This window comes from Lottia gigantea (genome assembly GCF_000327385.1).
Source record: "Lottia gigantea unplaced genomic scaffold LOTGIsca_69, whole genome shotgun sequence".
Taxonomy (NCBI): Eukaryota; Metazoa; Mollusca; class Gastropoda; family Lottiidae; genus Lottia; species Lottia gigantea.
In genome coordinates this window covers 225,904-240,402 of record NW_008710347.1, presented here as the reverse complement: position 1 = coordinate 240,402, position 14,499 = coordinate 225,904, and the positions used below count along the sequence as shown (strand labels likewise).

General features: G+C 31.5%; 2 protein-coding genes across 2 annotated transcripts; one reads left to right on the top strand and one right to left on the bottom strand.

Annotated features, from left to right (window-relative positions):
- Nucleotides 1–519: 519 nt before the first annotated feature.
- On the bottom strand, nucleotides 520–2,484 carry LOTGIDRAFT_204590 (hypothetical protein). The gene is made up of 6 exons (XM_009065239.1): nucleotides 2,458–2,484; nucleotides 2,152–2,168; nucleotides 1,748–1,841; nucleotides 1,492–1,584; nucleotides 1,008–1,209; nucleotides 520–650 (listed from the first exon to the last, which is right to left on the bottom strand). The coding sequence occupies exons 1-6, from the start codon at nucleotides 2,474–2,476 to the stop codon at nucleotides 635–637; spliced, it is 441 nt and encodes a 146-aa protein (XP_009063487.1). The 5' UTR covers nucleotides 2,477–2,484; the 3' UTR covers nucleotides 520–634.
- Nucleotides 2,485–4,037: 1,553 nt separating this feature from the next.
- LOTGIDRAFT_235720 (hypothetical protein) lies at nucleotides 4,038–14,190 on the top strand. The gene is made up of 22 exons (XM_009065238.1): nucleotides 4,038–4,372; nucleotides 4,739–4,885; nucleotides 5,007–5,130; nucleotides 5,343–5,424; nucleotides 5,608–5,768; nucleotides 6,001–6,092; nucleotides 6,273–6,419; nucleotides 6,652–6,758; nucleotides 7,010–7,100; nucleotides 7,384–7,472; nucleotides 7,756–7,876; nucleotides 8,058–8,140; nucleotides 8,373–8,556; nucleotides 8,950–9,091; nucleotides 9,477–9,586; nucleotides 9,781–9,969; nucleotides 10,322–10,457; nucleotides 10,740–10,866; nucleotides 11,047–11,113; nucleotides 11,405–11,512; nucleotides 12,112–12,363; nucleotides 13,101–14,190. Exons 1-22 carry the CDS (start codon nucleotides 4,313–4,315, stop codon nucleotides 13,164–13,166), a joined length of 2,685 nt encoding a protein of 894 aa, XP_009063486.1. The 5' UTR covers nucleotides 4,038–4,312; the 3' UTR covers nucleotides 13,167–14,190.
- The last annotated feature ends 309 nt before the right edge of the window (nucleotides 14,191–14,499 follow it).

Below are 14,499 nucleotides of genomic sequence, written 5' to 3'. Positions count from 1 at the left end.
GGGGGGGGGCAGTGTCGACATTGAATTCAAAATGCAGCAACTCTGTATGCGTCATAGTCGCAAGCCTCTCATGGAGTGATTTAACGGGTTCACACTCAAAAATTTTGAGTGTGTAATTGGTGTATTCTGACAATTTTATGAGCAAAAAAGTATATAAATCATATTTTAAAATCTGTGGGGGTGTAAATGGGGGTGCAAACCATTTTTCTAAGGGGGGGGGGGGGGGTACTTTAATGATTCAGTCTGATTAGTGAATCATTGGATTTGATTTGTCCAATCAATGCCAATAGCTGATAACTATGTATCTAGTGGTAAACCTGAGTTTGTTTTAAAAGGGTTAATTAAAGACAGAGAGTACTTAATGTTAATTTAGCAGTTTGACCTAGTGCTGGTCTTTAGGGACATATTTCTCTACATTTTGGTGTATAGTTTTCCTAAATATGAGCTAACAAAATTTTTGACCCCACAAAAAAGCAGAATGTCCCTTTAAAATGTATTGTCAAAACAAAAACAACTATTGATGTTTGTAGTAAAAGTTTTATACAACAATTAGTATGAATATTACAAGGACGGAATGATCACTATCTACATGATTAACAATTCAGTATAAAATATAAAATCTCTATTCTCTTCTTTAGTAAGGTGAAGCTCTGAAAATAGAAACAAATGATTCATCAAGTGCTAAATCCATAAAACTAAAACTTTAGTCATAGAGACAAAGAAAATGTGCAGCAAGGAAGGTATTAACATAAACTGATACAGAGAATGACAAAAGTTTATTAAAACCGTTATATTTGTCATCATTATCAGTCCTGCATTACAATTCATCATTAGTTAACATCAGAACCAGCGGTGTTTATGGATGGAGGGGGCATGTAAGGCAACAGAATTGTCAAGGCCATCTCACTGCACCAGGCATTTAGAAACTGGGGGAGGGGAAGGCAAAGCTAAGCCAAATGGAAAGATGGAAATGTACACCAAGTAATTTAAAATCTTTAAAAATTTACCTTGCAAATGATATGATGGAGATGACACCAAAAACCAGTTCTAAGGCAATAAATGCTAATTGTATAGCAGCTAATATAACATCTAGTCTTAAGACATAAGTCTGCCACAATAATATAAATATAGCACCCAATATAGCTGGTATACTTAATAACACTGATATTATTACACCAACTGTTTGTTCTGTTAAATTTCCTTTTCTACCTATAATGATCAATTAAATGCATAGTTATTATGTGGATGGCACAAGCAGAATTTAGCAAACTTCGTCTATTGAAAATTATTAAAAATAATAACTGTAAATCGATTAAAAAACACCCAAGTCACCCAGTGGGAACTATTGGTTCAACAGGATAAATAACATTTTGTGATACTGCATAAAAAGACACGTATCATATGGGTAAACAAAACAGTGTGCAAATTTGAATTTAGAAATATAACTTAAAGTTATGCTTATAGATAGGATTTTAAATGACTATTACGTACCAAAAAATAAACGTAAACCCTCTAGTGCTGCCAATAAAAAAACTAATATAACTTCAGCTGCAAGAGTATTGGATGCAAATGGCAGTGTTTCAGCTGAAAAGAAACATAAAAATCAAAATAATTTTATAATGTGGAAAAATAAGAATGATAATTTGCTTGGAATTGTTGACTACATTCCCAAGCATTCAAAAACAACCAGACTGAACTGGTGTAACATGTTTTCATTGCAACATACAGTGCTTATATATATTCCTACCTTTAAATATGAATATCAAAACTTCTGCAAGGAGAAAGAATCCGAAATACCACCCATTTAGGTATAGTAATATTTGATATGGTAAAGAAGATCTCTAAGATAAGGGTTAAGAAATGTAAGCAAAACATCAGCAGTTTAATTCAACTAATTATGGTGTTTCAACCTTATCAATTGATATTATCATTTCATTGTGTTGATTTTATGTTTTACAAGGAATACAATGTACATATAATAATATATAATGTAGGCCCTTTATCCAAACTTTTAAGTAATATTAATATTCATGGACTTTTTCCTATTAATATTGATGTGGGAATGCACAAATCAACCAAGGCATGGCATATTATATACATATATAAATTTGAAATATCATGTCTTTAACTTAAAGTTTAAGATAAGGATACAACCACTTGCAAACGACCTGAAATGAATATAAGGTAATATATTAATACTTGACTTCCATAATTCTCATACAAAGGGAGTGGGGTGGGAGTGGGTGGGGTGGGGTATGTTGGCAAGGTGAGAAAACTCAGCTACACGCACTGACAGCTCATCTCCAACTACGATACGGAAGGGGCACTTGTTTTTAGCTATCCCCACCAGTGATGGTGAATCAAAATATTCAGTATCAACAAGAAATTTAATAATTTGAAATCAATTTCTATATTTTCGAGAAGGTTTACATATTTAGTATATTATAGCATTTTCACCTCTTTGTTGTTGATTCATCGGTTGTCCGGGCGCCATCTTGATACAAAAATTTATGTTGTGTTTGATATGTCAAAACGTGAAGTCTGAAGACGGATAGTTATGAAATCGGCGTTCGTGATTCATTACTATTTTTAGCTAACCAATCAACACATCCAGAGTATATCCGTAAGCTATGATCAAAATTGATTTGAATCAAACAGTCCATTAAAACTGCGTGACTATATTTCCGGTTCATTTACTCCAATGTTCAATAATAATAATAATTTAATAAAAAAAAAAAATAAAAAAATGTTCATAAAAATTTTTCAAAATTAAATGCCTTACATATATCCTGAAATCCATAATAATAATGTAAGGTTTTACTACTTTTATGAACTACGGAGGGCTTTCCGTGTCACTACAGTACACGACTGGAAGACATGACGTATACAAATTTCAAATTATCATGAATGAAGACACACGATGTAATAGTATTGGACAAAAATTTGTATTTCGATAAGGAAGACGAAACCATCAAAATCACATTTTTCTAAGAACCCTACGTGATAATATGATAATTATATATTCTTAACCCATTCGAAAAAATATAAGAAATGTCCAAATAACGAGCAGACCCGTAGTCAGACTGATTGTTCGGAGGAGCAAGTAATATATCCAGAGGGAAAATGATGTATGGTATTATGATGCAGTAGTGGAATTGGTCGGTTCTCAGACCCCACCCCCTCTTTGATCTACGGCTACGGCCTGATAACGACACTTATTATTTATGACACTGTGATCCTAAATAATTATATAACAAATGGATAAAATTCGAGGATTGTGAAAAACAGTACAAGCAAGACAATTCCTAAAAATCGCGTCCAAAAAAAAGACAAAATCGGGAGTAAAGGTAGTATAGTAATGGACTCTTCCAAAGAGAAGTACCATCAGGTGTTTCGAAAGTCAGCAAGCCCTGCTTCGCGCGCAACACCCGCAACGATATATTATAACGATATTGGTATGGTCGTTGAAAGCTAAATGATTATAAAAATCAATCTAATGCCCGATTCGGAATCATGATTTGAAATTCTTCCATGTAGATATAACTGACGATTTCTTTTTAAAAAAAACAGTCGGTTTAAAATGAACTGGAAACGAAGTCAGTCGTTCTAAACTACGTGTACGTTCTGATTGTAGACGGACCGAGCGCTGAAAAAAGTTATACGGGAAACTGAGATTGAATCTAAGCGTAGATATATACTAATACGACTTTGTTTATGTGTAATAAGCACATGTGCGGCCACTGTGCCAGTTTCATAAAATATATTAAACGTTTAGGCCGGGTTGTTTAGGCCTATACAAATGATTCCACTTGGGCCAAGTTCGTGTTGTACTTCTATGATTTATTTCGGTTATTGATTTTAGATTATGATTATTCTTCTGGGGGCTTAAACTATTTTGTACCCAATGATATAGAATTAATCATCCAGGGAAAACCTTTATGGCGACATTTAGATGAATTAGCTATAAATGAGCATTAACCTTACTAACATTTTACTGAGAATAATCCGAAGGTGACCCATTTACTGCGAGACTGTAACATGGACGTCGCCACATCATCAACGTGACCACATTAAATCTTGTTTATTATTTTAATTACTCGACAAGCAACATATTTTCACCATTTCTCTTTTTTGTTTAAGTCCCACTGAAAAGTTCACATAAGATTAGTTTGCTTGCGAAATTAGTCTTCAATATAAGTTTTGTCGTGCGGTCTGTTGCAATCACGTGACCAGAAACTTCCTCTTCTTGCCTTTAATTTTAAAGCTTCATTGACACACTATCACAGTAAACGTTTGCAGCATCAGTATCAAGATGAGCGCACCGGCAGCTCCACAACCAACATCTGGAACCCAGAGGGGTATTGTTAAACAGGTGATATAATCCTCCTTTACTTTTATATTTTGTGATCAGTAGACAAAACCTGTAAGTAAAGAATTGTCAAAGATGAATTTTAGTTCATCACTTAGGCCTATGATTAATATACCATATGGCATAAGAATACAGTTTTGATCATGGATAAATAGGGCAAGAAAATTGTGTCCAAACAATCTAGGGATAAATTTAATCCTATTGGATTTTTTTTCTTCTTGAAATACTAGTACAGGCTTGTAAGCTGAACTAAAATATTTTTTATAATTAAAGGAAAGGGATTTTAAATTATATCAATATTCTGTCAATATCTGTTGCTCAATATTTCAAAGGATGTTAATGATTTCATGATATTGATTAATATTAAAGGTTTTATCTGGTGATGCTGTTGTTATCAGAGGTCAGCCAAGAGGAGGACCACCTCCAGAAAGGACAATATGTTTTTCAAACATCATGGCTCCTAAACTGGCCAGAAGGGCTAATCCAAACACTGAGGGAGCAGAAACAAAAGATGAGGTAAGCATAAGAAGATTTTTTGCAAGAAGCATCCTGGTTTTATTTTTAAATGATTTATGGAAAATGAATTTTTTTGAATTGTATTGTTGTGGGAATACAAATTATCTTTTATATTTTTCAGCCATGGGCATGGGAAGCTCGTGAATTTTTAAGAAAGAAAGTGATAGGAAAAGAAGTTGCCTTTACTGTAGAGTATACAGCACCTGGTTCTGGTAAAGAATATGGATGTGTCTACTTAGGAAAGGGTAAATATGTTTGATAAACACTCATATCCTTGCCGTCTTAAATTTTGCTTAATGTCACATTAAAATTCTGTAAAATGATTGTCATTCATTTTGTGCCATAACGTAACATTTGATATTATGATTTGCTTGTTTATTAGTTAGTAATGTTGATTACAGGTGAAATTTGTTTTTTGACCCCTATTTATGTGACATTGACGATTTATTCTTTACAGATACTTCTGGTGAAAATCTAACTGAGGCCATGATAAAGGAAGGACTTGTTGAGGTTAGGAAAATGGGATTGAAATCAGATGAGTAAGTATAAGGCTTTTGATCTTTATTTCTTTTAACAGACTGTATGTTTACATAACTTTGAGGACAAATTTGTTTTGTTCTTTCCCTTTAGCTTCACAAATATCAGCTGGAGTTATTTTCTTTGTTAAATGAAGTTATGAGAGCATATTTGATATTTCTCTTACCCTGTGTTTTTATTTGTAGCCCCAATCAACAAAGATTGGTACAATTAGAAGAAGCAGCTATACAGGGTAAGAAAGGAAAACATGGTGAGAGTAAAGATTCAGAACATGTTCGAGACATCAAATGGGTTATTGAAAATCCTAGAAACTTTGTGGATTCTCATCATAATAAACCAATTGATGGTATGTATTCTATTTAGTAATGTAATATATTTAAAGTGTGTTGAATTTGATAAATGAAATGTTATTGAATAGTAATGTACCGGTAGTTGAGATAGTGTATAGAGATGGGTTACAAAGAGGACTTTAATAATGATTATTTCAAGATGTCTTAATACTTGGGTATTACAAAAAAAAGAACATCTTTATTAAATCTTGTGGGCATTATGACCTTTTACTATTTATTTTGTTTTAGCTGTAATTGAACATGTAAGAGATGGCTGTACAGTCAGAGCCTTCTTATTACCAACATTTGAGTATGTCACAGTTATGTTATCTGGAATCAAGGTAGGTCTACAATATTTACATAGATTTTTAATCTTAAATTTTGTTATACAAGATACATTGACATATGTTGTAAAAGGCTATATACTCATTTATTTTTTGTACCATATTGTGAAGTATCCTGCTCAATATTTTTGAATTAACTATAGAATTGTCATGAATTTTGATTATTTTCAACTTCAGTGTCCTATGTTCAAACAAGATGGTACATCAGATCCATTTGCAGCAGAAGCTAGATATTTCACTGAATCCCGATTGTTACAGAGAGATGTCCAGATCATACTTGAAGGAGTTTCTAATGCTAACTTGTTAGGAACAGTAATACATCCAGTTAGTATAGCATGATATGTTTTTGAGAACTACACATTTAATTCAGTTTCTTAAATTCTTTTTTTGGGAAATAATAGCCACATTTATTTGAGGAAAATCCAATTTTCCAATAAAATAATGCCAATGAAGTATTTTGCTTAAAATGTCAAAGGTCAGCTATAATTGCCTTTTTGACAGAAATAATAAAATTGATTGATGTAGTTGTAATGTATTGTAAATGTTCTGATTTTAGAATGGTAATATTGCTGAAGTTCTGTTAAGAGAAGGTTTTGCCAGATGTGTTGATTGGAGTATGGGTGTTGTAACAAATGGATCAGAGAAATTAAGATCCGCAGAAAAGTAAGTTTGTCATTTTCTTCTGATTAGGTGTATATTTGCTGTGCCCTAATTTGTAGTATTGCTTGTAAGAAATTAATGAAAATATTCAAATTACAAATCTAAATTATTAAACCAACTGCTACAAAGTAAAAATGTTTTAATCATTAAATAGAAGTATCTTCAGACTCATATCAAAGTTGTAGTTGTTCCCATATAGAATGATACTGTTGAATATTTTATGGAGTTAAAAAAAATATTTATTTTGTTTATAGAGTTGGCAAGGAAAAGAAATTAAGGATTTGGAAAGATTATACCCCATCAACTAATTCCATTAACATCAAAGATAAATCTTTCACTGGAAAGGTAAACTATCTATTTTTTTTAGACATTTTTTCAATGCCAAATATTTTGAATATTGTAATAAATATAGGATTTTATATAGGATATTATATTATGGCTTTGTCTAACAGTAAACTAAACAAAAATTAAAACTTTTTGAAGGAAGCCCCATAGAATATGTAGACCTATCGATATGAGGTAAAGTGTTCTGAATGGGCACAGATATCTTGGCACAATATATTCAGAACTCAAAGAATAAAAACACAATTATTATATAAAATTATCATTGTTATTGATGTTGTTCTAGGTTGTTGAAGTTATTGGTGGTGATGGTATGATGATAAAACTGGATAATGGAACTAAAAAGATATTTTTATCAAGCATTAAACCACCAAGGTAAGCTTAGAGTTTATGATCAAATCAAACTTCTATGAATTGTCACCTGAAGTAAGTGTGATCCTTGTCTGAATTGTTTACCGGCCACCATTAGTAAGCAGACAATTTTTAATATCCCCCTGAATGTTTGCTTGACAAACTATTGTCTGTACTATAGTACCATAAAATTGACTCCACTCAAACAACAGACAAGTCTGACCTCTGGTGCACCTGTGATTAAATGAGAATATACAGTAATAATATGCATTATGAACAGTTTAGTTGATGAATTATTGAATTTCAGAGCCTCTCAAAACCAGGATGGTGAAAATAAAGATCCTAAACAGAGATCAAGACCACTCTATGATGTTCCTTATCTATTTGAAGCTCGAGAATTTTTAAGAAAGAAGCTCACTGGTAAAAAGGCAAGTACTTTTTTTCTTTTTTGCATATTTTAAGTGTAGATTTTGCAATAATCTGAAGGAGCTTAATGTTTGTTTAATTGATTCTGACTAAAAGCCTTTCCTGTGTTGGTCCTTTTGTAATTTTGGAAGCTGGTTGTATTGGAAGGTTATTTTGTCTTAATAGTTACTATCTGTATTGTAGGTAAATGTTGAAGTTGATTATATTCAGCCAGCTAATCAAGGTTTCCCTGAAAAAACTTGTTGCACAGTAACTATAGGAGGAATGTAAGTCTACTTTATCAAATTTCCTACAATTATAGAAAGGCCTATGGCAAAAGCTTCTAGTAATGTATAAGAGTCTTTGTGATATTTTTTTTAAGTGCTTTTAGCAGACTGGCAAGAACCACATATGTCTGACTAATGACTAGAAAATCAAAATGTTTCAAATTGATAGATTCTATCAGTGACCCCAATACCATAAACTTAAACCTCTTTAATATCCCTTTAATAACTGTAGAAATGTTGGTGAAGCTCTGATTAGTAAAGGATTAGCTACAGTTATTAGATATAGACAAGATGATGATCAACGTTCAGCTCATTATGATTTACTCCTGGCTGCTGAAGCTAGAGCTCAGAAGAAAGCTGTAGGTTTACATGCCAAGAAAGATGCTCCAATTCACAGAGTAGCTGATGTATCAGGGGTAGGATCATTATATGGTTGCTTTAAAAACACTAAAGATGACTCAGGTCATCTCTAATGTTATAGACACGCTTTCATTCTTGACTAGCGCATTTGTAGGCAAACTCTGGCTTGGCTCAAAATGGCATTAAAAGCAATTAGAGAGAAACTGTGATACTGTATGTTACATGAATTGCAATTAGCAATAACAAAATATTTTAGAAAACAGAACCTGAAACATGTTACTCTGATTTTCACGAATGGTCTAAAGTTCGCACATCGTGATTTGCAATTTATATATTAAAGTATACTTTTATGTGACATATTAGGAAATGTGTTTTTGTCTGCTTCAATATCTGGAGCTATTTAGCTGATATTTAAGTCTCTGATCTAAATTTTCAATGTTTTATTTCAGGATATCACGAAGGCTAAACAATTTTTACCATCATTACAACGAGCTGGTAAAATTGAGGGCTTAGTTGAATTTGTTGCCAGTGGATCAAGATTACGCCTGTATTTACCTAAATCTACCTGTTTAATAACATTACTTGTATCAGGTAGGCTACTTTCTTTGTTAGATGTTTCAGGATTTTCATTAGAAAGATTCGTAACTTATTATTATATCAAACTAATCAGAAAGTTGATTGGTCAATATTATCAATACATTATCAACCAATCAGTGTTACGTTGGCAATTATTTGAGCAATACCTATTTCTGTTTCAAACATGAGAGATACGTATAATAAATAGGCCTGCAATCCAGGTATGCAGCAGGGTAGAAATAGAATAGTGGGTTGAAAAATTGCCAGGATCATTAAAGTTAGTTATCGTTAAAGTATTTTTGTACAGCTTATGATGTGTATTAGTAGTAGCATAAAAAAAATCTAGGGGTTTCAATGTATACATAGCATGAAACCTATCAGATATTGATTATTTATTCAGGTATTGACTGTCCAAGAGGAGCCAGACCACAAGGAGGTGTAACTGTACCAGCTGATCCTTATGGAGAGGAAGCCTTAGCATTTACTAAGGAAATGTGCATGCAACGAGAGGTAAGAATCCGTACAAAACAGGGATAGAAAATATTGTTATTTATGTTTGCTGTTGTTTGTTGATGTAAATTGATTTTATAAGGAGAAATAGAAAATTCGAGGCAAATGTTTGTAAAACAATATTTAATTGAAATTATGAAAAAATGGCTGAGGTGAGATATATGGTTATTTATGTTATTTTTTTTATTTGGCAGGTTATGGTATCAGTTGAAACAATTGACAAGGGAGGTAATTTCATTGGATGGTTATTTGTGGATGATGTTAATTTATCTATAAGTTTAGTGGAAGCCGGTCTAGCCAAAGTACATTTCACGGCTGAAAGAAGTAATTATTATAGACAATTACTATCAGCAGAAGAAAAAGCTAAGAAAGAAAAATTAGGTGTAAGTATTTACCTTATTCTTTAAATTTCCATTCAAATCAAACAGAAAATCTTCTCAAAAATACCGAAACCTCCTGATTTGAAGGGATTGTAACGAGATTTTCTAATCTTTTTATAAGTATTCATTTGTACAATTCCGATATAATGTTGAATAAGGAATGAAATGTGTAACGTGCACCAAAAAAAGTAGATGTATACAGAATTCAAAATATTTGTAGGAAGGAATAGAAATTTGAATTTGATATGGCCAGTTGCATACTCTTCTATTGATGCTTAGAGTTGAACAGACAGAACCTGTTCAGAACTCACCAATTGTCTCCCTGATAACTTATTGAATACTTAATATATTGTAGTTGTGGCAACACTATGAAGAACCTAAAGAGGAAGAAGTTAAAGAAGAACCAGCTGATAGGAAGATTAACTATACCACTATAGTTGTTACAGAAATTACTGATCAACTATCATTCTTTGCACAAAATATTGACAATGGTAAGCAAAAGGTGTTTTTTTTTTTCGTTGTGTCTGCATAAAATTTAGAATTTTCCCAATTTGTATATCTGCCAATCTGCCAAAAAAATCTGTTTCATGTTGATAGAAATATTACAGTAGAACTTGAAACATGCTGTTACTCAGAGATTCACACTATGTGATCTTCAGACAACTACTGCAGTTTCACAAGTAGTACTTGTTCTTGTGTCTACATTTCAAGACAACAGTGAGAATATTTTGTTATTATGTAACATTATTTAACATCATGGCTTCCTCTTTCAGGTCCACAATTAGAGAAAATGATGGAACAACTAAGAAATGATATGGAGACCAATCCACCTTTACCTGGTGCTTATAAACCTAAAGTTGGAGATCTGTGTGCAGCTAAATTCTCTTTAGATGGCCAGTGGTCAGTAATTCATGATATCTTCCTAATTTATCAGTGTAGATTTGGAGCCAATCTTCAATTTAGGGTCATGTTTGATGTTCATATTCAACAATCATTAATTGAGAGTGAACAAGACACTTTGTATATTGACAAAGTGTTTCACCATTTAAAAAATGTAATATAACAATGTATATTTTGTAGGTACCGAGGTAAAGTTTTAAAGGTAGATGGTGGTAAAGTAACTGTCAAATTTATTGATTATGGCAATGTAAGTTTTTCACTTGAAAATTTCTTGGTTACAAAATGATATATATATCTTTCTATATTTTATAGATTGATTGTAAGGCTGTACATTATAAACAAGTGTTAAAAGGAACAAGACATGTTCTGAAATAAAGCAATTTCTATATATCTATAGTAGTTGTGCACATGAATTAAATGAATTAATTAAACATTCCAGCTAGATTCAACACACCTTACCGTTGTAGTATAATCTAGAATGGTTTGTTCATGTTCATTTGTCTATAGTCAATTATAATGTATTTAAAAAATGTTTCAGAGAGAGACCGTAGCATCTTCGGATGTAGCTTCAATACCATCAAGTTATGAAGCTTTCTCACCTCAAGCTACAGAATATAGTTTAGCCTGTGTAGCAGTACCTACTGACGTAAGTAATTAAAAAAACAAATAAATATGGAACAGCCAACACGAGTCACAAATGGAAAATGATCATACATAAAAAGCACTATTCATTGTAAACCTATGGATAATTGAAATTGGGCTTCCATTGAAGGACTACATCTCTTTAAGTATTATTGAAATTTAGGTATTGTTGTAGAAATGAATAAAATTCTTACAAGTTCAATATTCTCAGTTTTAAATTCAAAATTTGTATCCATTAGTCTTCTATATTTCATATTATCATAGCCATCCTCATATTCATCATCTCATCTCATATTTATTGTAATTAAAGTACCATGGTTCACTTTGTTAATAATTCAGTATGACGCAGCAAATTTCAACCAATCGAAAAAACTGTACTTGTTTATAATTCACAAGATTTTCTCTATGCTGTCTTCAAGAACATGTTGATTTTAAATTTACTTATTTGGTAGGAAAAATATTGTCACAGTTAAACACAGTAGAAATATCTAATATATTTGGACATGTTTAAGATGTGAGGTATTATGACCAGAACATCAGATTTTGAGTGTTAGTTTGAGTGTTATTTATCCCATTTTAAGTTTTATTTATCATATTTTACAGGAAGATTCTAAGAGAGATGCTGTTGATGCTATGTTCAACGAAATGGCCAATAAACAGTTTTCACTAAACCCTGAGTACAAGATAGCTGGCAGTCCAGAGTACGTGTCATTACAATATCCAGATAGTAAAGAGGATGTTGCTCAGTCTTTGATATCTCAAGGTTATTTATTAGCCGAGAAAAGACGTGAACGCAGATTGGCTAAGATGGTCTCTGATTACTTCAAAGCTCAGGATAAGGCCAAGTCTGAAAGGGTGAGTTAATATCTATCAATTATTCCATGATTGAGGAAATTCTACTCATATATTCTCAAAAAGCAAAAATCTTAATTTTTATTTCACAATTTGAAGTATTTACAGCTCTTTAATTCGTATAATATGAGGCCATGTCAAGAGAACAATTGGAATGGACATCCAAATTAAGCTAAATTTCTTTTTGATAAAATTAATACACATTTCTGGTTAAGATATTGAATATTTTAATTTAAAATACCAGCTTTTACAATCTTGGAATTTTTTGTTGTTGATATAAATTTCATAATTGGTTGATAAAACCTTCAGTCTACATATCAACAAATACTTATACTTACTATGCTAAGTAGGTGACAGATGGGTTCCCTTATTTCTTAGTGTCCAATTAAGCAAACTATTTGATTATTGGTGTTTCTGATGAATTATATTGTATTCTTAATCATATCATTATGTTCTCATTGTATATAATTAAGAGTTTTAACCAATCATAAATGTCCATGTATGTGCAGTCTGGATAAACAAAAAATGTCTTTTTGACCTTTCTTGGCCAGTCACTCATTGGAATTCTGCTGGTTATTCTCATCAAATTTAGCTAATTATGAATTAATTATGGACGTGTGAGTCAAACTGGTATTTTTCCAAGTCATTAGAACACCTCTACTTTCTATTCATATAAGTATTAGCATTTTCATTTATTATGTAAAAATAAAAAAAAAAAATATTGTTTTTAAATATTTCAGCGTAATCTATGGCGTTATGGAGATTTCACAGAAGATGATGCTAAAGAATTTGGCTATAAAAAATAAAAAACACCAAACCTGCTGAATTTACACAAGTGGAAGTTAGGATATATTTAATCAATTTAAATGATGAAAATAAACGAAAAACAAAACTTTTATATGAAATTTGAAGATAATTCATTCAGGAAATGTATCTTTACAATTTGTGGCCTTTTCACATATACTAGTCATTCATTCAAATTAAATGAAATTTTATGTAAAAACCGTGTGAAAGTCTGGACATGAGAAGTCATATTAAAAGGCATTATTTATGAAGTGAAAAGTGCTATCTATACATTCGTTCATATTGGTCTTCCATATTTTCAAATATTCAACAAATCATCAACATGGAACAAGATTTTTTCCTGAATGTTTTATTATTGGTGTGGGTTTATCTGTCTTCAATCTTGTTAGATCAGAAAATTTCTCCAGATATTTTCTTTTTTATTTAAAAATTGTACATAGTATTTTATTATCAAAAGTAATATATATTTGTAGATATGATTTCGAATTTGAGATTTATGCCAAAGTCATTGTAATAGTGGTACTGGCTTACCAATTTGTATATTATATTAATTAAAATAGTCATAATTAATTAAGAAAGAATACAATTTTTATTTATTATAAATGTTTATATCAATAAATGTTATAAGTCTTTCTAGGGCATTATGACAGAAAGTATATTATTAACAATGGTCATGTCTATTCGAATTTGAAGAAATCTGATTGGTTAAATTTTTGACTTTAAAATATACACCAATCAGAGGAGAGGTCTAAGTATTGAATTTAAAAATGCAAGATATGATATATATGTGTTATGCTTTCTTATCAGTATTGATATGTAAGTATCACCAGCTGTCCTGATGGGGATTTTATATCTGAAACTTGTTGGCAGCATTAAATGGACCTAACTAATTTAAGTTATGCTCAAGACAATGAATTATTCTTACTTAACATTGTTCACTCTGTTACTTTTTTTTTTTATATATTTTCTGATCTAACAAGTCTGAATCTAATGCAAGTCAAATCAAATAAACTTATCTTCATCTTATTGTGTTCTTTGTTTGGGTTGGGTTGGGTTCATCCAAAAGTGGATTAATGTGGATTGATCAGTCAAATGGAACCCAGGAAACAGAAATTTTGTTAAACAAATTGGTATAAAATCATGATCAGAGAATACTACAGGAGAAAAAGTCCCAGGTTGTGCTTGCAACACAAGGAAATGATCAGCTCATATCAGACATTACCAAATAACACCTGTTTGTATGGGAAGATCTCTTTATGATTATATGTCAGAGGTAGCCTATTTCAAACAAGGACTTTGAACAGAGGAGTGCTTTCTCTGCAAAATAAGTGAAAA